The sequence below is a fragment of the Neolamprologus brichardi genome, chromosome 10 (genome assembly GCF_056152115.1).
Source record: "Neolamprologus brichardi isolate AB-2024 chromosome 10, ASM5615211v1, whole genome shotgun sequence".
NCBI classification, from domain to species: Eukaryota; Metazoa; Chordata; class Actinopteri; order Cichliformes; family Cichlidae; genus Neolamprologus; species Neolamprologus brichardi.
Window position 1 is genome coordinate 20,929,762 of NC_142113.1, and position 20,339 is coordinate 20,950,100.

Below are 20,339 nucleotides of genomic sequence, written 5' to 3' on the forward strand. Positions count from 1 at the left end.
TTCTATGGTTTGTATTTTTAGACTTCACTGACACAATCATTAATCAAGGGCTCATCTTTAAAGTGCTTTCACCTGGACCTGTCTTATCTCTCAGAGTGTTCAGTTTTACTGCAGATCTGGGGGGTACGGAGAGCTGCTTCCTTATCTGGAAAATATAGGAATTTTGATAAACGCTTTAGGAAAGTGGAGGACTATCAGTGAATATATCTCTTGGCAGGTTTGTATTTTTGTGCACGTAATAATAATTTATATTAGTTTATTATATAAACATTTTTTTAATTAAAGTAATGTGCATTTTAGAAATATAATACATAATCTGAGAGGTTTAAATACAATTATTTATTTAACTGAGTGACATTTATTGCAGCTGCACCAACTGAATTAGCACCCAACAGCACCCAACCTTTGCAATCTTTTTTATTCATAAACTTGTATTAGCTGTTATTTGGTATCATAAACATAGACATAGACAACATAGACAACATAAACATTTTTTTTCTGGTTGTACTTTGGTTTTACCACCTGACATGGATGGTTTACCAGCTGAATTTACCTATTAGTATCCATATTTAAGAGAACTCAGCCAGCCATGAAGACCTCACTGGGTTACTCTGTATGATGAAACATTATTTTCACTGTTATTATTATTTTATTTCATATTAATAGTCTCGTATTCATGGTGGAGCCATCGTGACATATGACAAATTGCTGAACAAAATTCTAGTAATTATCTCAACAGCTTCAAAACAATCTGGATTTGTATTTTTTTTCTTCAAAAAGACAGTTTTCACCATTCTAAAGAACATCAACATTAATATTTGACTTTTTGTGTGAGAGAGACTGAACTCCTTCAGCCAAATTCTTCTTTAATAAGTCATCTTCAAGAAATAGTTTCCAGGCTTCTTGAAAGACCTCCACTGTGTTTCTAGGCGGCTTTAGAAACTCATTGTTTTACCTCTCTCCTGATCACCTTTGTTCATATATGATTTAAACCAAAAATGTAATTTTCAGTCCAGTTCTTGTATAATCTAGCATACCTCAGTATTTTCTCCCACTTACTTTTCCTTTCTGATGATGCTTCAGTGAACAGTAGATAATCAGCTGAAGAGCCAGATGCATCTCTCAGGTCCCGTGTCAGGTCTTTACTAGATATTTTGCTGTTTTGCAATGATGTGACTTTCAGATATTGTTCATCTGCTGTAGGTAGATTTTATTTATTTATTTTTAGCCCTTCTACTTCTTTTGTCCCCCACTTTTCCAATTTCCTTTAGATTTTTTAGGGACACACTGCACACCATAGTGGGACATCCCAAGTTTAAGGAGGAAAAAAAATACAATTTTATACCTGTCAAACCTTGATATCAGTTCCATTTTGTATTATAGATTTGACTAAAGAAATAGGGTAATTGACCAAAGATACAATTTAAAATAGATTCTTTGCTAACTTATATATAGAAGCAAAACTGTTTCATTCCTTTAGTTAGGTTATTTTTTATGCTTGAGTGGTTCAGACTTCGGGTCCTAACAAACAACCAAACAAATAAAATTCCTCTGAAAATGGTGAAGTCCAAGGAGCCAAAAGCAGTCAATGAATGACTTTCAAAGAAAATGGAAAAAAAGAGAAAGACCTTCAGAAAGCCTGGAGAACTATTGCTCAAGACCACTTCAAAAAAAAAAAATAATTCCAAGAAAGTCTGGCTCCTGGAAATCAGGCATTGCTTAAAACTTTTCCAGAGCACTGTAGACTCAAACATGTGCATGACCCTTGAGTAAGGACCTTCTTAACCTTAAAAATAATTCTACCTTTAATAATTATGGTTTATGATCTCGTAAGAAAGTACATATTTCTGGCCCCAACAGTATGCATCCCGGCCTCCAACCAAATATATTTTCTCATAAAAACCTGTTGTCTGGTTAATACTGTAGGAATTACATGATCATGTGAGTATTATGCCTTCCGTACCAAACTACTACCCCGGTATTGCCATGTTACTACCAAGCTGTAATGCTATGATGAATATTGTCACTGTGGATCTGTAACAGAACTCCACCAGCACTAGGACCCAGCGGGACTCTTGATGATGAACAAGCAGCCCCTACTCAAAAAGTGTAGCGGCCACTCTGACTCACTTGGTCGCACAGAGGCCGACAGACCTCCGCTGTGTATGCGGGTATAACTCTTCTCATATGAGCAGAACTTGTAACCGAAGCAACTGAGGGATTATTACTGGAAACAAATCGGGCGGCACAGACTTCAGAACGTCTGAAGACATGGACTCCAAACGCCAGAGTGGTAAGTAAATATCCATGTATCGCACGGTAACTGTAAATACTTTATGATAAAGCCTCCATAGGTTGGGTGGGCACCAGTGTAAATGCAAGAGCTCCTCCACAGCGAGGCCACATTCATAAACCCAAACAGAAACAACTGGCTACATTAAAAAAATATTATCCACCGTATCAGATACGATATACAGTTCTTTTCCAAACAAAAGCGATGTTAAGGGTGGTTTTAATACATCTGGGTTCTCGTTAAACACACGTGAATGGAGAAGCAGCATCTGTCTTAAGTTTCTCTGAGTGAGCGAGCAGAGCGCCTCGCGCCTCGCTGCCGGTTGACTCCTGGGGAGTGATGTCATACAGCCACGCGCCGGGTGGTGCGCTGTGTGAGTGGATGGAGGAGGTATCCTCAGGTAGAGTGATGCAATCTGATACCAACAGAAAAGTGCCCTGTTGGAAGCAGCGCTGCTGGTGGGAAGCAGCAGCAGCTGAATGGCTGCTCTGTTTTAAAACTCTTCAGGCCACTGTGTTGCAAACAGAAAGCTTCTTTACGGGAGACCAGGTGATGAAGAATTAAATTCTAAGCATCTTATCTTGGAATTTGGGACTCTTATCTTATCTCATCTTATCTTATCTCATCTTAACATCCTATAACACATAACTTCCCCAGTTCACTGTATTTTTATTTAGTGTGCAGTTCATCTCTTTTTATTATAAGATTTGTGTGAATTTATTGATAATTCATCTTTTGAAGCAGCTAAATGTAGTCTTTTTTGTCTTATGGACAGGTGACAAATAAAAGGAAAGAAATAACATTGTCGGGCCACTACATGCCACAGTATGGCACTAAACTTAAATATCTCTGGATCTCTAATGGAGGTCTCTTTTCCAACTGATTCTCACTCACAGCGCCTTGAGGCGACTTTTGTTGTGATTTGGCGCTATATCAATAAAATTGAATTGAATTAAATTGAATCATGTAGTGTTTTAGTGATGGTGGTGCTCAGACTGTCTAACAAGCTGATCTAAAATCACAGATAGGTGTTCTTCCATCTTGAGACCAGGTGATTGTGAGTGCTACAGCACATTATACACATCACTTTTTATAAATTATTAATTAAGAGATTCATTGGCCACCTGTGTCTTACGGATACAAGTGTTGCTAACTAGCAAAGGCCATTCAAATCAGAAGTGATTCTTTATAGGATAAAAGTTATGTTACTCTTCCCTGTAAAAGCAGGGAACACCAACAAAGTCAGGGTTTGGATTTCTCCTTTAGATTGTCCCCTTTCTGTCTGTAAATGTGTCTGTTTGTCAGGAGGATGAAACAAAAACTATCAACCTGACTTTCATGAAAAGTTGCGCATGCACAAATTGAAGAACTGATTCAGTTTTGTTGTGCATCTGGATCACTTTCTTTTTCTTTCCTTAAAAACTGGAAAATGCTGCATTGGCCTTGGCAGACGTTGGGCTCGCTGCCCTTTTAGTTATTTTATTTACACTTCTGCTTTTCCAATGTGAAAATGTGTTGGAGGGGAAAAACATGGAGCACTCAGACACAAGCGGCAGATCCACAGCCAAATGGTTGGAGCAGCTGTACACTGCAGGAGAAAATATTCTCACAGTAAATGTGTGAATACTTGATACTGGAGATTTGGCAAAATATTGCAAGAGCTTCAGTGGCTGGGAAAAATTGGTAGATTCTGAGCTGTGGATAAAGGAGAGATTACAGAGCTGCAAAGTTTTCTCACAACCCTATTTTAATTTAAAAAGGTAAACATACCCCTCACTGAATTTTACACTGTTTCTACGTGCATTCTGCCTATAAGTGGTTTATTGCATTTGCACATATGATTTTCCTCAGTTTAATATGTGTCACAAGCCTTGACCTCTGCCATGTTTGCCTTACAATCCCTTTTCTTCTACGATTCATTCCAGCGCGCTACACACCCCCTCGCTCCATTTTCAGAAAGTGCACAACTCACACAGAAATATAACCTTCATGAATGGAAGTGAGACTGCAGCTCAAAGCCAGAATTAGCTGCGCTTCAAATCAGCTGTGATTACATTTTCTGTAACAGAACAGCAGGTCTGTCCTGTCCCATGTGTGTCTGGTGTAGGTGGAAGCTAAGCTGATGTGGTGATGATAGCAGCTTCCCCCCACCACCAAAGTGGAAAAACAGAATCATGATATTCTGTCCTCATCATCACCCTGTCACTCCCCGTAAAAGCAATAAAAAATAAAACCTTTGAGTGGGTGCGTGTGTCTGTGTGTGTACGTACGTCTCAGTGTTTGCATTTGTGAAAGACAGTGATGACAGGTAGTAACAGTAAAGTGGACTGGTCCAGTCATTTTAAATTGTGTGCACTTGATAGGATTATTGCAGACTTTGTTCAAGAAAAGAAACAAAACTAGCTAATCTCAAGATTTCATGCCTTCACAACTCATACTAACTGTGTTCTGGCTGCTGCGTTATCTTTACAAACCATTTTCATTCCACTCTGGGCAAATAAGGAATTTCAGTATTTATAAAAGTCGTTTGTGCCCCTCTGTTTCCTGTGTTTCCACACCATTTGCTATCTGCAGAAAATGATAAGATACTAAAAGAATGCGAAAAGAATTTGTCTACTGTTTCCCCCCAGCTGTTTCTTTTTAAGTATCTTGCTATCTTTGTTGTGGACTTTTTAAAGTGTCTGACTGAACGCTAACCCCAGGCAAGCACTGACACCATCTTTTGTTGTCACGAAAATATGAATTACTGGATGCTGTGTCTCTGAAGTAGACTTTTGTCTTAGTGGGAGATGCTGGGCCTGCCAAGCCTTGAACTTTGGCCTCTGTCTGAAGAGGATGGGTGTCTGGGGAAGGGACAGAGGGAGACAGGCGAGGGAGAGGAGTTGAAGGAAAAGGATCTCAGAGGAAGGGAAAGAAAGGAGCGGCAGAGAGAATATGCAATCTGGAGGGACCTCAGTGCTGAGGAGTGTGGGGGAGGCAGGAAGAGGACAGTTTCATACGGTTTTTGCATAGAGTATATGTCTTAAATTACCCTTGTTACACATATTAATGTCAATCAGGTAACAGAATCTATGGAAGCAAGAAGCAGTACAGTTCAGTGCATTCATATAGAGTACTTCTGAGTCATGAAGTGTTGGTAAAATTATAACATGGAGGGATATTTTGAATGGGAGAGGCAAGTGAAGATGGGTAGCCTTGGATTTATGTTAATTGGTGTGTTCGAATTGTAATGGATGGGAACGAAAGCCTCAGTTTAGGAGAGCCAAAGTGTCTTTCCTGTTTTGACCTGCTGCCCATAGGTATTATGCGGCGAGAAAAGCGGCGGCAGCAGCAGCAGTAAGTAGCAGTTGTTTTGTTCTGAGCTGCAACCAAACACACTAAATCAGTCCAAATGAGAGTCGCATGGCCCGAGTCTCATGACTGATCTTCATCAGGAAGTCTGTCTGTGGAAACACACAGAAAAATGAACGTGAAGACGCACAAACAAACACATTCCTCTTTGTACTCTTGTGACTGTATGTTTACTCAGACGAGGAAGCGAGAGACGAATTAACAGTGAGCATTTGTGCTTCCTCTTAGTTAAGTGAATGATTGTGTCTATCAGTGGGGAAAAAAAGGATTTGAAGAGGAAATTTGTGCCGTGTGTGTGTGTGTGTGTGTGTGTGTGCTTGCATGTGTGTGGTTCTGGGTGGAGTGGGGGTGTGTGGGGCAGTGGGGGATTACAAAGATCCCTCTGTGGGTGAGACAGGCCACAATCCTGCAGAACAGCTGATTCTCAGCTTCTGAACCCTCAGGTCCCTTGAGAGAGAGAGAGAGAAATAGAAGGAGAGAGAAATAAAGATATAGACTCAGAGATGAGGGGGAGAGAGAGCGCAGACTGATGTCCTTGACTGTGTGTGTCTTTGAGACCGGCAGAAAATAGATCAGACCACTGGTCTGATTACTCGAGATCTTTGTTGATTGTTTTTTAATTGACGTTTCCTCAAGTAAAGCAAAATGCATCTGCAAATTGAGCACCCATCAGATAGGAATCTTTCTATTTAGTTGGTTTGGGAAAAATGTAGAGTATGGGCAAGAGATAGAAGGAGAGCATGCAGCGAGAGAAGATGTTGGGGCAGAAACAGAAACAGCAGGACACAAAATGGGAAAGTGGAAAGAAGTGAAGGAGGAGGAGGTGAGGTTCATAATGCAATGGAGAGTCAAGATCAGGAAGGAGGGGAGAGAAGCTCCTGTCGACAGCAAAGACAGGAAACCACAGCTGCGCTCGCACGTACACTCACTCATACACACACGCACGCACACACACAGCTGCTGGAGATACAACCCTGCATGCCCGTGGATTGAGACCGTGCAGCTGCGTTGCACCACGCCCCTCTTACACTGTGTGTTAGTTCCTGTTTTGTTTTCTCCGGGAGTCTCTGACTCCGACAATACGATTGTTTGCTCTGGTCTTGCCGAGCATTGTGGCCATCTAATTTTGGCCCTTGCGGAGACAATGGAGTATTGTCCGAGTGAGAGGGGGAGGCGGAAGAGGCTTGTGGGAGAGTCAGGGCTTTTTCGCTCACTCTCTCTGTCTTCACGTTGTGTGAGAGGAAAACAGACTGTTTTGATCTTATTTTTATTTAACCCTTGTTCCATTTCTTTTCTGGGAAGGGACAATTCATTTATTTTATTTTTTTTAGGTGTACTTATGTCATAATAAATTGTAAACATACTAAAGCTTATTGATTTGACTAATCATTGTGAAGCATGTTCTTCTTAACAAAGCCATAAAATTAAGTGGATCAGTTTGTAAAAAGGGACACGAGGTGAAAGAGTCTGCTTTTTCAAATCATTCCTGAAAAATCCTGTTGCTTTTCCAGCTTTCCAGCTATGAACTTTCTGCTTTGTATTATGAATGAAACTGAACTGTAAATTTGACAATTTTAATGCCAAACAATACAAAATTTAAATGTTTCCACAAACTATAATCTTTCCAGTGTGGATAAAGCCACATAAAGAGCACAGGCTATTAAAACCTCCCACTGGAAACCAAAGTGACAGGAAACTATTTTAGACTTGGTTGCACTTGACCTGTTCAAGTGTATGAATAATACTTCATCAAATAACAGTGGATAATATCAGAGAAGCAGTTCTAATGTCTTCAGTGTTTAATTAAAAGTCAATATCAGAAGAAAAGCTGCTTGCTTTGGGTTCAGACTAATCCTAAGATACGCCTTTCAATCTTCTTATATTTAGAAGTAAACAAGTAAATGAACTAACTTGGTTGCTTCAAGCAGTTTGGTAACCACCTCCTGTCCTCTGTGGTGAAGCTATACATTTTCCTCTTCATTTAGGCTCCATTTCCTTTAGGGAAGGAAGCTTCCTCCTCCTCACCTTCTTTTTTCTCCGGCTCCCCCTCCTGCTCCTCCTCCTCCTCTTTGTTGGCTGTGAGCAGGCAGGATGCGTGAGAGTGTGTCAGGGCATTTGGAACAATGTCAAGGTCAACAAAACACACACACAGACACACACGCTTGACCCACACAGGATGTAGGAGTGAAAAGAGTAAGTTTTTCAAAGAAAGCACAAAATATCAACGTGGAAAGTCGGATTTAACGCTTAGTAGTGACACACAGAAAACTTGCTGTGTTCCCAAAAAGGCTTGCTCCGAGCGGGACAGAATCACCAGGGTGACATTAAAGGATGTTAAAAATCTTTTCCCTGTCAGCTGTTGCAGCAGCTGACAGCTGAGTTCCAAACTGACTTCATGCCACTTGTGAACTGACAGTTTTAGTCATATTTGGCTGTTTGGCCTTGTGACGATCTGATGGCCATGCTGAGCACTCAGGATTTTACTTTATTGCTTTTACCTTAAACATTCTTCCCTTAGACAATATTATAGCCTTAAAAACTGCATAAAGCATTATTACCATGCAGATTGTACGCAGTTATATTTATCTATAAAATCTGACTACAGCAGCTAAAGACATAAAGGCCTAAATGACCTCCAGTTTTCTGCTTCTGAATTCAGACAAATCTGGTTATTGTACTGCTATCCTTAAAATCTTAGAAACATGCTGTCTAACCAGATACTTTCTATGTATTGCATTACTGTGGCCTACAGTAACACTGTGAGGCATCCCTGAGTCATTTTTGTCCAGGACATATCCTTTAGCGCACACATTAGACAAATATGTAAGAATGCTTTCTTTCATGTGCTAAATTCAATGGGAAACACCCTTTCTTAGAGTGATGCTAAAAAAACAGTTCATACTTTATTACTTTGTGGCTGGACTTTTGTAATTCATTATTATCAGGCTGTTTTAAAAAATCCCTAAAAAGCTTTCAGTGTTTCAAAACACTGCAGTGAGAGTACTAACAGTGAGATCATATTTCTCCCAGATTAGCTTCTCTTCATTGGCTCCTTGTTGAATTTAAACTTCGCCTCACACACAAGGTCTTGAATAATCAGGGCCGTCGTATCTTAAAGACCTCACAGTACCATATGATTATAAACAGAACACTTTGCTCTGAGACTGCAGGCTTATTTGTGGTTATTAAAGTTTCTAAAAGTAGAATGGGAGGCAGAGCTTTCAGCTGTTAGGCTGCTCTTCTGTGGACCCAACTCCCAGTTTGTATTCAGTAGACAGACACCCTCTCTACTTTTAGGATTAGACTTAAAACTTTCTGTTTTGATAAAGCATACAGTTAGATCCATCCCTCCCTGACTTCCCATGATGCACTGAGCAGTTCTTCTCCACTTATCTCTTCTCACTCCCCATTCATTATATGGCTGTGTAAGTCATTACACTTTGTGTTATCCCTCCCATGGTGTGTGTTTTGTCCTTGTTTCTCTGTGCCCTCCTTTTTTCTTTTTCCCCTCACCCCATTTGTGGCTGCCTATCCCTGAGCCTGGTTCTGCTGCAGGTTTCTTCCTGTCAAAAGAAAGTTTTTCCTTCCCACTGTCACCAAGTGCTTGCTCATAGCGGATCATCATATTGTTGGGGTTTTCTCTCTAATATTGTGGGATCTTTACATTACAATATTTTGATGAATTGATATTAATAAAATTTAGTTGAAGTGAATAACCTGGTGGTTCTTGAAATCAGAAGAGTATTACATGATGTCTGTTTTTTGTGGTTTCTAGTTGTGATGGAACGACTTGTAAATGAGTTAGGCTCTCTGCTGAAGATGCTGGACCATGAGACGGTCAGTCCTGCTACCGCTGAAAAAATGGCATCCATACGCAACATCCTGGACTCACTGCAGCTGTCAGGTACAGAATCTCCAATGTTAGGATGGCAATGTAAATAACCCAGGTCAATATTTCTTAACATGTACAGCACAGGTTAATACATTTCACACAGCACAGAAATAATTTACAGTTCTTTACTTAGTCAACTGCACTGAATGACCTTTCCCAATTGTATAAATTTAGCACTTTAAAGAAGGTCCACTCAGTCCTGGCTGGTCCAGCCAGCTGTAGTCTAAGCAGTTTAAGGTCTGGCTGCAGATAGACTACATCAATAAAGTGAAAAACTCATTTGTCCAAACTTCCAATTGTTTTTAAGTCACTCACTATGATTTTGATGTTGCTGTTTGATTGATGGTTTTGTGATTTCCACTGACTGTGTAATATATTCTCCCTTGAAGATAATAAAGATCTGATCTTTCAGATGGAGCCCAGTAATAATAAAATTGCCCTTTTGTGTTACTTTTATTATTTATTTTATTTCCTGCTTCTCTGTCAGGTGCTACTGGCTTCTCATAGCATGCATAGTTCTACTGTAAGATTGGACATCTAGAGACTGAAGTTTCTGTCCTTTGGACATCTGCATTTTGGCTAGGTTTTGGTAAAAAGATTTTAGAATGAAATATGACTTGCAGAAACATCAGTGCAGTATTTTTAAATGGTGCTTCATTAGAAAAAAAGTCATGCATTATAAACAGTTTGATTGCCAGACTTGTCTCACTAGTGCCAAGAAACACCTTCTGCACACCAGCAGGTCAGATAGAACAGCAGCATTTGATGCCCTGGCATTACAAAAATAGTAAAAGCAGCACTTTATTTGAATACAATGTAGAAATAAGAATATTCAATGTAGAAGTGTTTTTTTATTTATTCAGGATGAATTCATCTGAGTGTGATGGCAGCAGTTTAGCCCAAAAACAAAAAGTCAGAAGTGTCACATCAACAGTACTACAGCATGTCTTTCTTTTTTGTCTGTTTGCAACGGTGTGACCCTACTGTGTTTAGCCAACCACACTGAAACTGCTCAACTTGAGAGAGTGCAGCAGTTGTTGTGCTACAAAATGCAGCCTCTGTGACATGAAATCTTGCTGAGGTATTTACAGACAAATCCCTTTTTATCTGGAAGAATACAGGATGTCGGGGAGGATAAAAGGATCCGTGTAAGAGGATAATGAAATGCAAAGAGGATAATGAGAACAGCAAAACATCCTGATGGTTTCAGAACACAAATATTAGACTGGGCCCAGTCTGTCGTGTCCATACTCATCTTTTTTTAATAGTTGCTGTGTATTTCACATCATTGTATCTGGTTTTTTTCTGTCAAACCTTTCTGTGACCTTTCACACACATTTTCTTTGTTCTTGCTGTACAAAGATTTTCAATCTCAGTTCTGTACTCCCTGTACATAGGTCACCATAGATCTAATTTTTATTGCAGATGAAATACTATTTATACTTCGTGACACTGTCTTTTTATTCAGTCTCTATAGCCCTTCTTAATCCTGACCTAAAAGCTATAGGCTATGTTAACCCTAACTCTGATCCTGTTTTTAATCCATAATTTGTCTTTTCCACAGTGAACGGCTCTGATGTCTACATGAACAGCTGTCTCTATGGCAATGGCACGAGCTTTGTAGAGTCTCTGTTTGAGGATTTTGGTTAGTAGACCTTCAAAATACCTTCGGTTCAGTTCAGTTTAAAAAAAAATCCTTTGTGTATGTATTTACAATCATTATACCTGTGTTTATATAAAATTATAAAGTTAATCATGATTAATCCTATCAGGCTGTGATTTGCACATGCTCAGTGCATCTCCAGTGGAGCAGAAAGAGCACAAGGATGAAGAGGAGAAGACTCATCCCAATAAATCTGTAAGCCATTCACAGAAACTACTTACCTACATCAGCCTTCCTTTTACCCCCAGTTCTGGTTCAACAGCTACCTTTGGTTTTCAGACCCCAACTGACACACCTCCTCCTCCTCTGCCAACTACACCCCTTCCTGATGACTACTATGAAGAAGCTGTTCCTCTAGATCCCGGATCTACTCCTCAGTACTTTACCACCAGTATGAACACATGCATATACAAACGCACATGTGTGTGCGCATTCATGTATAATGGTAATCAGATCAGTACCTTTGGTTCTGCTTTCTCACATACTCTATCTATTCACCTGTAGCATCTAGGAACTCTGTGGAGGACGCCTATTATGAAGATGCTGACAATAACTACCCCACCACCAGAATGAATGGGCCTCCCAAAAGCTCCTGTGAGTCTTAATCTGACCCTTATTCATGCTAGTTTATGTCTAGTAGTAGAGCTAGGATTTTGTGAATCACAATTTGTTTTGTGGATCTTCTGTAAAACAATAATTGCTTTGGTACTCAGACAATGACTCAGATGCTCTGAGTAGTTCCTACGAGTCTTACGAAGAAGAGGAAGAGGAAGCAAAGGGCCGAGACCAGCCTCAGAGATGGACAGCCGAGGAAAGAACAGATGGACCGGTTCGAGACTGCCGCATCTGTGCCTTCCTACTGCGAAAGAAACGCTTTGGCCAGTGGGCTAAGCAGCTTGTTGTTGTCCGAGACAATAAACTGCAGGTAAATAGATGCTGCTCTTTATTAATGTTTATTTTATCATTCAAACCAAAGAATTGTCTTTTTCTGGTGTTATTCAAGGTAAATCCTTATTTATTTATGGTGAATCAGACAGTTGAACACACTTATTTGTAAGCCACAGTTTACACAGTTATTTTCCAGCTTATAACAGTAAGAGGCTAGGCTTACATCGATTGTCTTTTACTCAAATAATGCATGTTCTTGACTTCTTCCTTCACAGTGTTTTAAAAGCATCAAAGAGAGCTCTCCCAACACAGAGCTCCCACTGAATCTTTGCAACGTCATCTATGTCCCTAAGGAAGGCCGGAAAAAGCGTCACGAGTTGCGCTTCTCATTACCTGGGGGCGAAGCGCTAGTCTTGGCAGTCCAGAGTAAAGAACAGGCCCAGCGATGGCTCAAGGTACCTTTTTTCACCTCATTAGAGGTATGGTGCTGAGACAGACGAGCAGACACAAGGCTGTGCCTGTAAATGAATGTTTTCTTTTTCTCTGTTCAGGTGGTCCACGATGTTGGCAGCCAGTGTAGCAACACTGAGGGGCTGGATGGATCAACTTCTCCAATTATACAGAGGAAGCTGGAGCTCGACAAGGTGAGTGTGCTTATCTGCGTATGTCCTTGAATGTCAGACTGTTTGTCCGCAGTGTTCTCTTTGTGGTCTTGCCACAAAGACCAACATTTCCCATAAAACAGACTTAATGAGGAGCCCCAATGCCGGTCTAACGATGTGCTCTTACTGTGTCTTACTATGACAAATGTAATTTGTGGCATACTGAATATTTACCCCAGTTTTAACGTTTCAGTGTCGCTGACATCACCCTCTTTCAGCCCACGCATGACACAACTATTCCTTTGGCTTCTAGTTTACAAGCAGTGAGTGAGGTGATTATTGCGGTTGCTGAGTTGCCTTGGTTTCAAAGAGCTTCAAGTCCTGAACAAACTGAATGCATGCTGACATGGCAGTTACACCCCACGTTGGCAGAAAGAAATAGTCATACTCCCAGAGGATACATTAATTTTTTTTTTTTTTTATTTTTAACATGATTTTGCACAATTTAAATGTTTTGTTATAAAACGGAAAGACAAATGTGCCAATTTTTGCTATTCCTTGTCTCCTCTCTTCAAATGTTATAAAAGAGAGAAGTAAAAGTGTTTTGTTACTTTTTTTGCCAGGTGCTACAGTCTGAGAGACAGGCTTCAGACTCAGACAGCGGGCCAACAGCAGACAGTCAGGCCACTGCACACGGGTCAGGACGAGACACTACTGACTCACTCAGTACGTGAACCTTCACCAGCAGTTTTTGAGATGTTTTTGTTGCAACCGACTCTTTTTTATTGTGGTTGCTGCATTGAAATAAGCTTCTTGTGTGTACACTCTCAGTAATTATAGCACAAGACATGTTATTGCAGGTTAAATCGGTGGTTATAGTGAGATTTAACGTTAGATTAGTGTCTGTGGGTAATTTCTCAGTGTTACCACAGATATATTGGGACAGTTCAACATCATTTACACTTTACATGCTCTTTAAAATCACAGCAAAGCATCTTTCTGGTCTCGTTGGCATATTTCACAGTGAAAACAAACATTTAGATAGGTGGTTGTTAAAGGGTATTTAGGCACAGTTTCGCAGATGCAGCACACTGTTGATCTGTGGGGAGAGGCATAACACCTTCCTCTCACGTGTTGTAAGATTAGGAGGTGAAGGATTCATTTCAGTATATTTGTAACAGACATCATATACTGCATTGCTCTTCTAGCTTAATTTATGTTACCATTTTTAGGAAAAGAGAGGAACACTGTATGAGTAATACTATTCTGACTCATTCATTGATACTTTGTAGCAACTGGCAGGGAGACGATTTTTTTCCTCCGTTATTCTACATCTTTAACATAGAGAAACCAACATAGTTACAGTTTAAGAGAAATGTAAATGACTGTGATGCAACTTCTCTGTAGTAAATGATAACTGTATGTCTGTTACAAAGTTTAGTGGTTGTTGATGGGTTTTGTGTGAATAGTGTTTTACGTAGTCTAGCATCTTTTTAAACCATAAATATTTAAATAAGGGTTCTTCAAATGGTTTCTAAGAGTCCCCACTTTCAGGGTCTGGAACTCAGGTCCCCACAAGGCTACAAAAGCAAACTCACACACACACACACACAGAATATTTTTGTTTTTCTATCTACAAAATCAGGAAGGATAAACCAGGGAGATCCTTGGTGTTGGTTAGAAAATAGGTCAAACACAGTGAAATTGGGAAACAGTTGTTTCAAATCTGTTTACGGACAAAGGAACTCTGATCCTAAAGAGACATGAGAGAGAGGGAGAGACAGGAAGTGAGGCTCGAGCAGATATGACATCCTTCCTGTCCTCTTCCTGCAATTGTCTCCCACTGACATCATCAGGAAGTAGTGTGAACAGTGCACTGCAGCACCTGGTACATTCAGAGTGAACTTGCAAACCGGCTGTAGGGGTCTAGTTGAATAAATACAAGCCATCTCTGAAATAACAAGATATTATTTCTTCAAAAGCTTCATGAGTCCTGTTTGGGTGCAGGGTCTTTTTCAAAAATGTATTTTTCCCAAATTCAGACCTTTTATTTTATTCCAGTTTTCATCATGTTTTTGTTACATTGTAACTGATAAAATGTAAAACTTTAGAAAAAATAAGTAATTTTTTAATTTCAAAAACAGCATGATACTTTAATGATGAGGCAACATTGTCTGTTTTACTGGCTGGATGTTATAAAGTTCAACTTCAGGATGTGTTTGACTTCAGACAGGGGGAAGCGTGGAGCATTTTCAGAGCTGACCGGGTCCATGAGCCGAGCAGCTGGGAGGAAAATCAATCGGATCATCACCTTTTCCAAGCGGAAACCTCCTTTACCAGGAGAGTCTGCTTTGTCTTCTGGCCAGCACGACAACCCCCGCTCTGGTGAGAAGACCTGATGAATACTTTGTTGAATGGCTGGTTAGTTAGAGAATCATCTAAGTGGCTGATTGATGTTTGGATCGTTTTCCATTAGCATTTGTAATTTGACATCAGTGTCAAAGAGTGTTAAAGGACAAATTAATGCCTTTTAGGAAAAAACATATAACTGTAGAGATGTAAAAGTTATTGTACATATTTTTCCTATAATACACCAAATATTTGTCCACAAATTCCTCTCCATTATAACTGTTTAGCTCCATGATCAGGAGCTAAACAGTTATAATGTGCTGTAATGGGCACAAGTAGATATTAAGTCCCTGAAGTTTTTATTCCATATCTGTTGTTATGACCAGAGATGGGCAGTAACGCGTTACTTGTAACGCGTTACTGTAATCCGATTACTTTTTTCAAGTAACGAGTAAAGTAAGGGATTACTATTGCAAAAACGGTAATTAGATTACCGTTACTTTCCCGTAGGAACGCTGCGTTACTGCGTTACTAAAACCGTGATTTTCTTGCGAGAATGTCTCATGACAGTGACGTAAGCGAGTGTGATGTTCGTGACAACAGCTGTGTGCAGATCAACAATGGATCATATATCGAGTGCGGAGAGAGTATGAGCGTGCAGCGTTTAAAGCGTGGAAGTACTGACCTTACTTTGAGTTTGATTCCGTAAAAAGTGACAAAAACATTAGTGTCCGCTGTGCGTGGGAAGAAAACTTCTTTTTACAGCGAAAAAAAACCCTAAACTTCCAAGCAAGCACCGAGTAGCTACGACGTAATGGGAAACTCACAGAGAAACTGCGGTATCCTTCCACTGACCGCTGCAGCACACCTGCACCAGGATAAACCTCCGCCTACTCTACTCCTGCTTTACAGGTGAAAATAGAGCAAAAGGACCGCTAGTCTTTGACTTTATTTATTTTCTGCTGTGTTTTACTTGCATCTGAAAGAGTGAGTGTAAACACAAAAAAATAAAAAAAAATAAAAAAAATTATATATATATATATATATATATATATATATATATATATATATATATATATTATGTGCTGGAATGTGCAGAAAATAGGTTTAAATGTTAAACTAATTTCTTCCAGTCAGATAATGGTGCATATAATTAAAATTTTGCTTCATGCATAAAGTTAAAAGATTAAAACTAACAAAACAAGTTTTAAAAAGAGACTTTTCCATTTGATTACATTTTGTATGATGGATTATGTAGAAAAAGTAGAATTGGGCTGAAAGATCTATCGCTTTATCACCTATTCAGGTTGTAAATCATGTTTTTAAAAAGTAACTAAGTAACTAAGTAACTAAGTAATTAATTACTTTTGAAAATAAGTAATCAGTAAAGTAACGGGATTACTTTTTTGGGGAAGTAATCAGTAATTAATTACTGATTACTTTTTTCAAGTAACTTGACCAACACTGGTTATGACATCATCATTTTGCCTAGCCAACACCTAAGAACAAGCTAAAATGACTCATTTTTAGCATTCATGCAAATTTAACACCTTATAAAAACATCATATCATTTTAATTTCATGATAATAACATCTAATTTAGATCCAGAAACCGAACGTCAAATCAAACAGTGTTGGGTACATTATATGACAATGAATGAAATGTAAATATGCCTGCAGTTCACGTTCTTTTTAACACACTCATCAGGATATCTGAGCGTGTGTCTGAGCGGCTCTTGGAGGGAGCGGTGGTGCGTGCTCCGGGGTGGAAGTTTGTACCTGCAGAAGGACCCCGGGGACCAGCGACCCCCAATCATTGTGGTGCCACTCAAAGGGGCAGAGGTGATGCCAGGCGGGCTTGGACCTAAACATCCGTTCTCTTTCCGCATCCTACAGGGAGGCAACGAGCTGGCAGCTCTGGAGGTGAAGCAAGCGATCTTGAACCATTTTATCCAGCACAGGAGATTTAATGTATATACAGACTGATTTTATTTGTGCCACTTGGTTACATCACTGTTGATATACCTGAGAGGTATCATCAGTGTGCGCACAGGCATGCCACGCCTTACATTTTTCTGCTCATGGACTAAAAAACAAATGTGCATGTGTCTGTTTGTGTGTCGTTCAGGCCAGCTGCTCTGAGGATCTTGGCCGCTGGCTTGGAGTTTTGTTTGCAGAGACCGGCAGCAGCACTCTCCCTGAAGAGTTGCACTACGATTACATCGATGTGGACACACTTACTGACATACGGCATGCTGCCAGACACTCCTTCTTGTGAGTCAACAGTATGCGTTTTTGTGCATATGTTTACCCAACAGTCTTTTATTACAGCTTTTATTCTGAAATACTCATTTTTGTATTCATATATCTTCCTCTTCTTTTACTCCCAGGTGGGCCACAACAGCTAACTCCTCCAGTAGTGCTTCAATAGACTCCAGAACTTACGATGAGGTCTATGAAAGTGTTGCGGTGAGAAAACTTTATTTTTCTTTAATTGTAAGTAAGTGATGAGATACAAAGACCTTTATATTAAGCACAGCAGACACAGAGATGTTTAAATCCTCTCCTCTCTCTTACATTCATTATTAAAATTTATTGCAAATTTACAGAATACAAACACCATTTTTTTGTAACTTAGGATTTTAATACCATTCTGTGTTGAGCTTCACTGGAGCCCCAGTGAAACTATTAATAAGATTTTGGATAATAGATTACCAAAATATGTTGTTGTTTTTTTTAATCCGATTTTTAAAAAGCTTATATTTATCATTCATACAAACATATAGTATTTACATGTTTGTATGGGAACTTTTCCTTAAAGTTCCCCTATTACATTTTGTTAAGTAGAATTAATTAAATTATTCTGTTGCAGGAAGTGGATGTGGAGAGCAGAGGAGGCCAGGTGAGACGTCACGCTTCGTTCTCCAGCAGGGACTCTGAGAAAACTGAACAACAGGCTGCCATTAAGAGACATGCCTCCAGTGAGTCTCGGTTAATTTCATAATTCATTAGACTGTCTCCATGAAAGTGATTTGGGTTCAAATGTGGCCAAATCTTTCTTCATTTCCTTCTTTTTCACATCGTAGATGTGAATCAGTATGGACGGTATGGGAAGACGCGGGCAGAGGAGGATGCCAGGCGGTACCTGAGAGAGAAAGAGGAGTTGGAGAAGCAGAAGGAGGACCTCAGAAATGCACTGATTTCCCTGCGCAAGGAGAAAAGGCAGTTGAAGGAGGAGGGGAAGAGCGGCACAGGTCAGAGACGAATCACACACACAGCGCTTGTTCAGTCGTAGGCTTCATAGCGGTCCTAATTATGAGTGTGTGTGTGGGTGTGCGTGTGTTCAGGTAATAGTGTGGAAAAGCAGTTAGCTGAGCTGGAAACACTGTGCAAACAGAAGGAGGAGGAACGAGTGGAGCTGGAGCTGAGACTGACAGAGGTCAAAGAAAACCTGAAGAAGTCACTGGCTAGAGGGGCACTGGGTCCACCTACTGATACCAAGATCAACATCAAGGTAGGCAGCAAACACACACATCTGTTTACAGCTGGAACTGAAGCTCTCCTTAGAAAACTCTTAATGAATGTACTTTAAAATATATACAAACGCTCTTATAAGAGTTCTTAATGCCATACTGACTACAGAGAGATCACCAAGAGGCCAGGAATACATTTGTATTTGTAAATGCAGTTGTGAGGTTTTTTGTTTAGGATGGAGGTAAAAAGATGATACTAAAAATACATCAATATCAACGACTGCTAAAAGTTCATATGAGCTTCAGTGAAGATTTACGGTTGATTTTTGTCCAGAACATGAGCTGAGGGATTTCTCATATGGACAGCTGGGACTGTATTAAGACAAATCCTTTAAATCAGTGTGCAGTGTCTGTTACCAGACAAGTCATTTATTTGACCATATGGCCCTTATTTATTTGACTTTTATTTTATCAGGCTTTATATGTTTGTTTGCTAACATATGTTTCTCATTTTAGACATTTATAATGAGTTTCTGTGTTTGCTTGTTTTGGTGTTTCTCTCTTCATTCTTTCTGTGTCTCACTGTGTATGCTTGTTTTAGTAATCCATCTGCTTTTGACTGGAAGAATTTTTGGTCTGCTTGTGTTGTTTTTAAAGTAACATCACTGGGCTCAAATAAGTGAAATCAAACTTTTACTGTTTTTTGGGGGGGTTGCCTGTGTGTTCGTGCGTAGGCGCAGGGCAGTAAGGTTGAAAAGGTTTACATGGAGACTGTGCCTGTCAACGCGGCATCTGAGCTTCGAAAGCGGCCTCCGTCTCTTTACGCCTCCTCCAAGGGGAATGTGATGCAGAAGGCAAAGGTAGAGTGCGCGTGTGTTTGTGTGTGCGAGGACCAAAAACTGTTTGACTCACATGCTCCCGTTTTATGGTTTCCAGGAGTGGGAGTCAAAGAAGGGGACATAGAGTGATCGTAAACAGATCGACAGATGGAGACGAGGACGTTTGAAAGGAAAACGCAAGAAGAGCAAGAAAACTGGCACTGAAGAGAGAAAGGATGGACTCGGAGGCATTGCGCTCTCATTTCATCTAAAGGAAAAGTGCAGGCAGCGTGATGCTGCACCAGCTACTGTAAATACGACATTCTCAGCTGATACATCAGTACCTTGTTAATGTGGATCACTATGAACGTGATGTGTACGTGTTGGTGTGAGTTTGCATGCGTGTTTACATTTGCACAGGGCTGCAGAAAGTTTAAAAAAAAAAGGAAAGCGTAGCAAAGGGAGAGTGTAGTTCTTCAACACTGTGAGTTCAGAGTTACAGGCAAGACGTTTTAGCTACACCCACTGGTTTGTATTATTTTTATACTTGATACTTGGAAATGAAAAATGAAAAACCCGGTTAAAGAAAATTTTTTAGTTATAATCTTAAATTATCATTATTAGTAAGAGAAGTACAGAATCTCATATCTTAATTGTGTATTTATACGTTTAATAAAAAATATCGAGTAGACACTGTTCCTAAAAGCAACAAATAAATGTTTGTTGTTGCAATGTGAAACAATTGGTTTTAACCTTTATATGACTCTTATTTTTCACATTTGACTTTTGCACTTTATCTTGTTGTATTTTGTGATTGCATAAATGTGTCCTCAGCCCCTCTCAGCTGAATCATTTGAAGATAAATGCCTGTGTCTGCTTTACTTGCCCTTCACTGAGAAACGAACACACGTAAATGTTGGAGTAAATAATTTTATAAAGAATATTTGTGTTTGGGACTGTTTATTTTATATCCCCTGTGTTTATTTTCCCTCATTTCTTTAGACTTTTAAG

General features: G+C 39.7%; 1 protein-coding gene across 1 annotated transcript; it reads left to right on the plus strand.

Moving 5' to 3' along the window:
* The first annotated feature begins 2,143 nt into the window (after nucleotides 1-2,143).
* On the plus strand, nucleotides 2,144-20,269 carry LOC102795625 (actin filament-associated protein 1-like 1). The gene is made up of 18 exons (XM_087847386.1): nucleotides 2,144-2,293; nucleotides 9,420-9,548; nucleotides 11,101-11,181; nucleotides 11,309-11,394; nucleotides 11,479-11,590; nucleotides 11,704-11,793; nucleotides 11,913-12,124; nucleotides 12,363-12,542; nucleotides 12,639-12,731; nucleotides 13,313-13,415; nucleotides 14,919-15,074; nucleotides 16,746-16,960; nucleotides 17,166-17,311; nucleotides 17,428-17,506; nucleotides 17,910-18,018; nucleotides 18,124-18,291; nucleotides 18,385-19,370; nucleotides 19,447-20,269. The coding sequence occupies exons 1-17, from the start codon at nucleotides 2,272-2,274 to the stop codon at nucleotides 18,627-18,629; spliced, it is 2,226 nt and encodes a 741-aa protein (XP_087703512.1). The 5' UTR covers nucleotides 2,144-2,271; the 3' UTR covers nucleotides 18,630-19,370; nucleotides 19,447-20,269.
* The last annotated feature ends 70 nt before the right edge of the window (nucleotides 20,270-20,339 follow it).

Coding starts and splice junctions, on each gene's coding strand:
- LOC102795625 (XM_087847386.1), top strand. CDS start 2,272: ATGGACTCCAAACGCCAGAGTG. Junction 15,075..16,745: donor GCACGACAACCCCCGCTCTG/GTGAGAAGACCT, acceptor CACACTCATCAG/GATATCTGAGCGTGTGTCTG. Junction 18,019..18,123: donor CATTAAGAGACATGCCTCCA/GTGAGTCTCGGT, acceptor TTCACATCGTAG/ATGTGAATCAGTATGGACGG.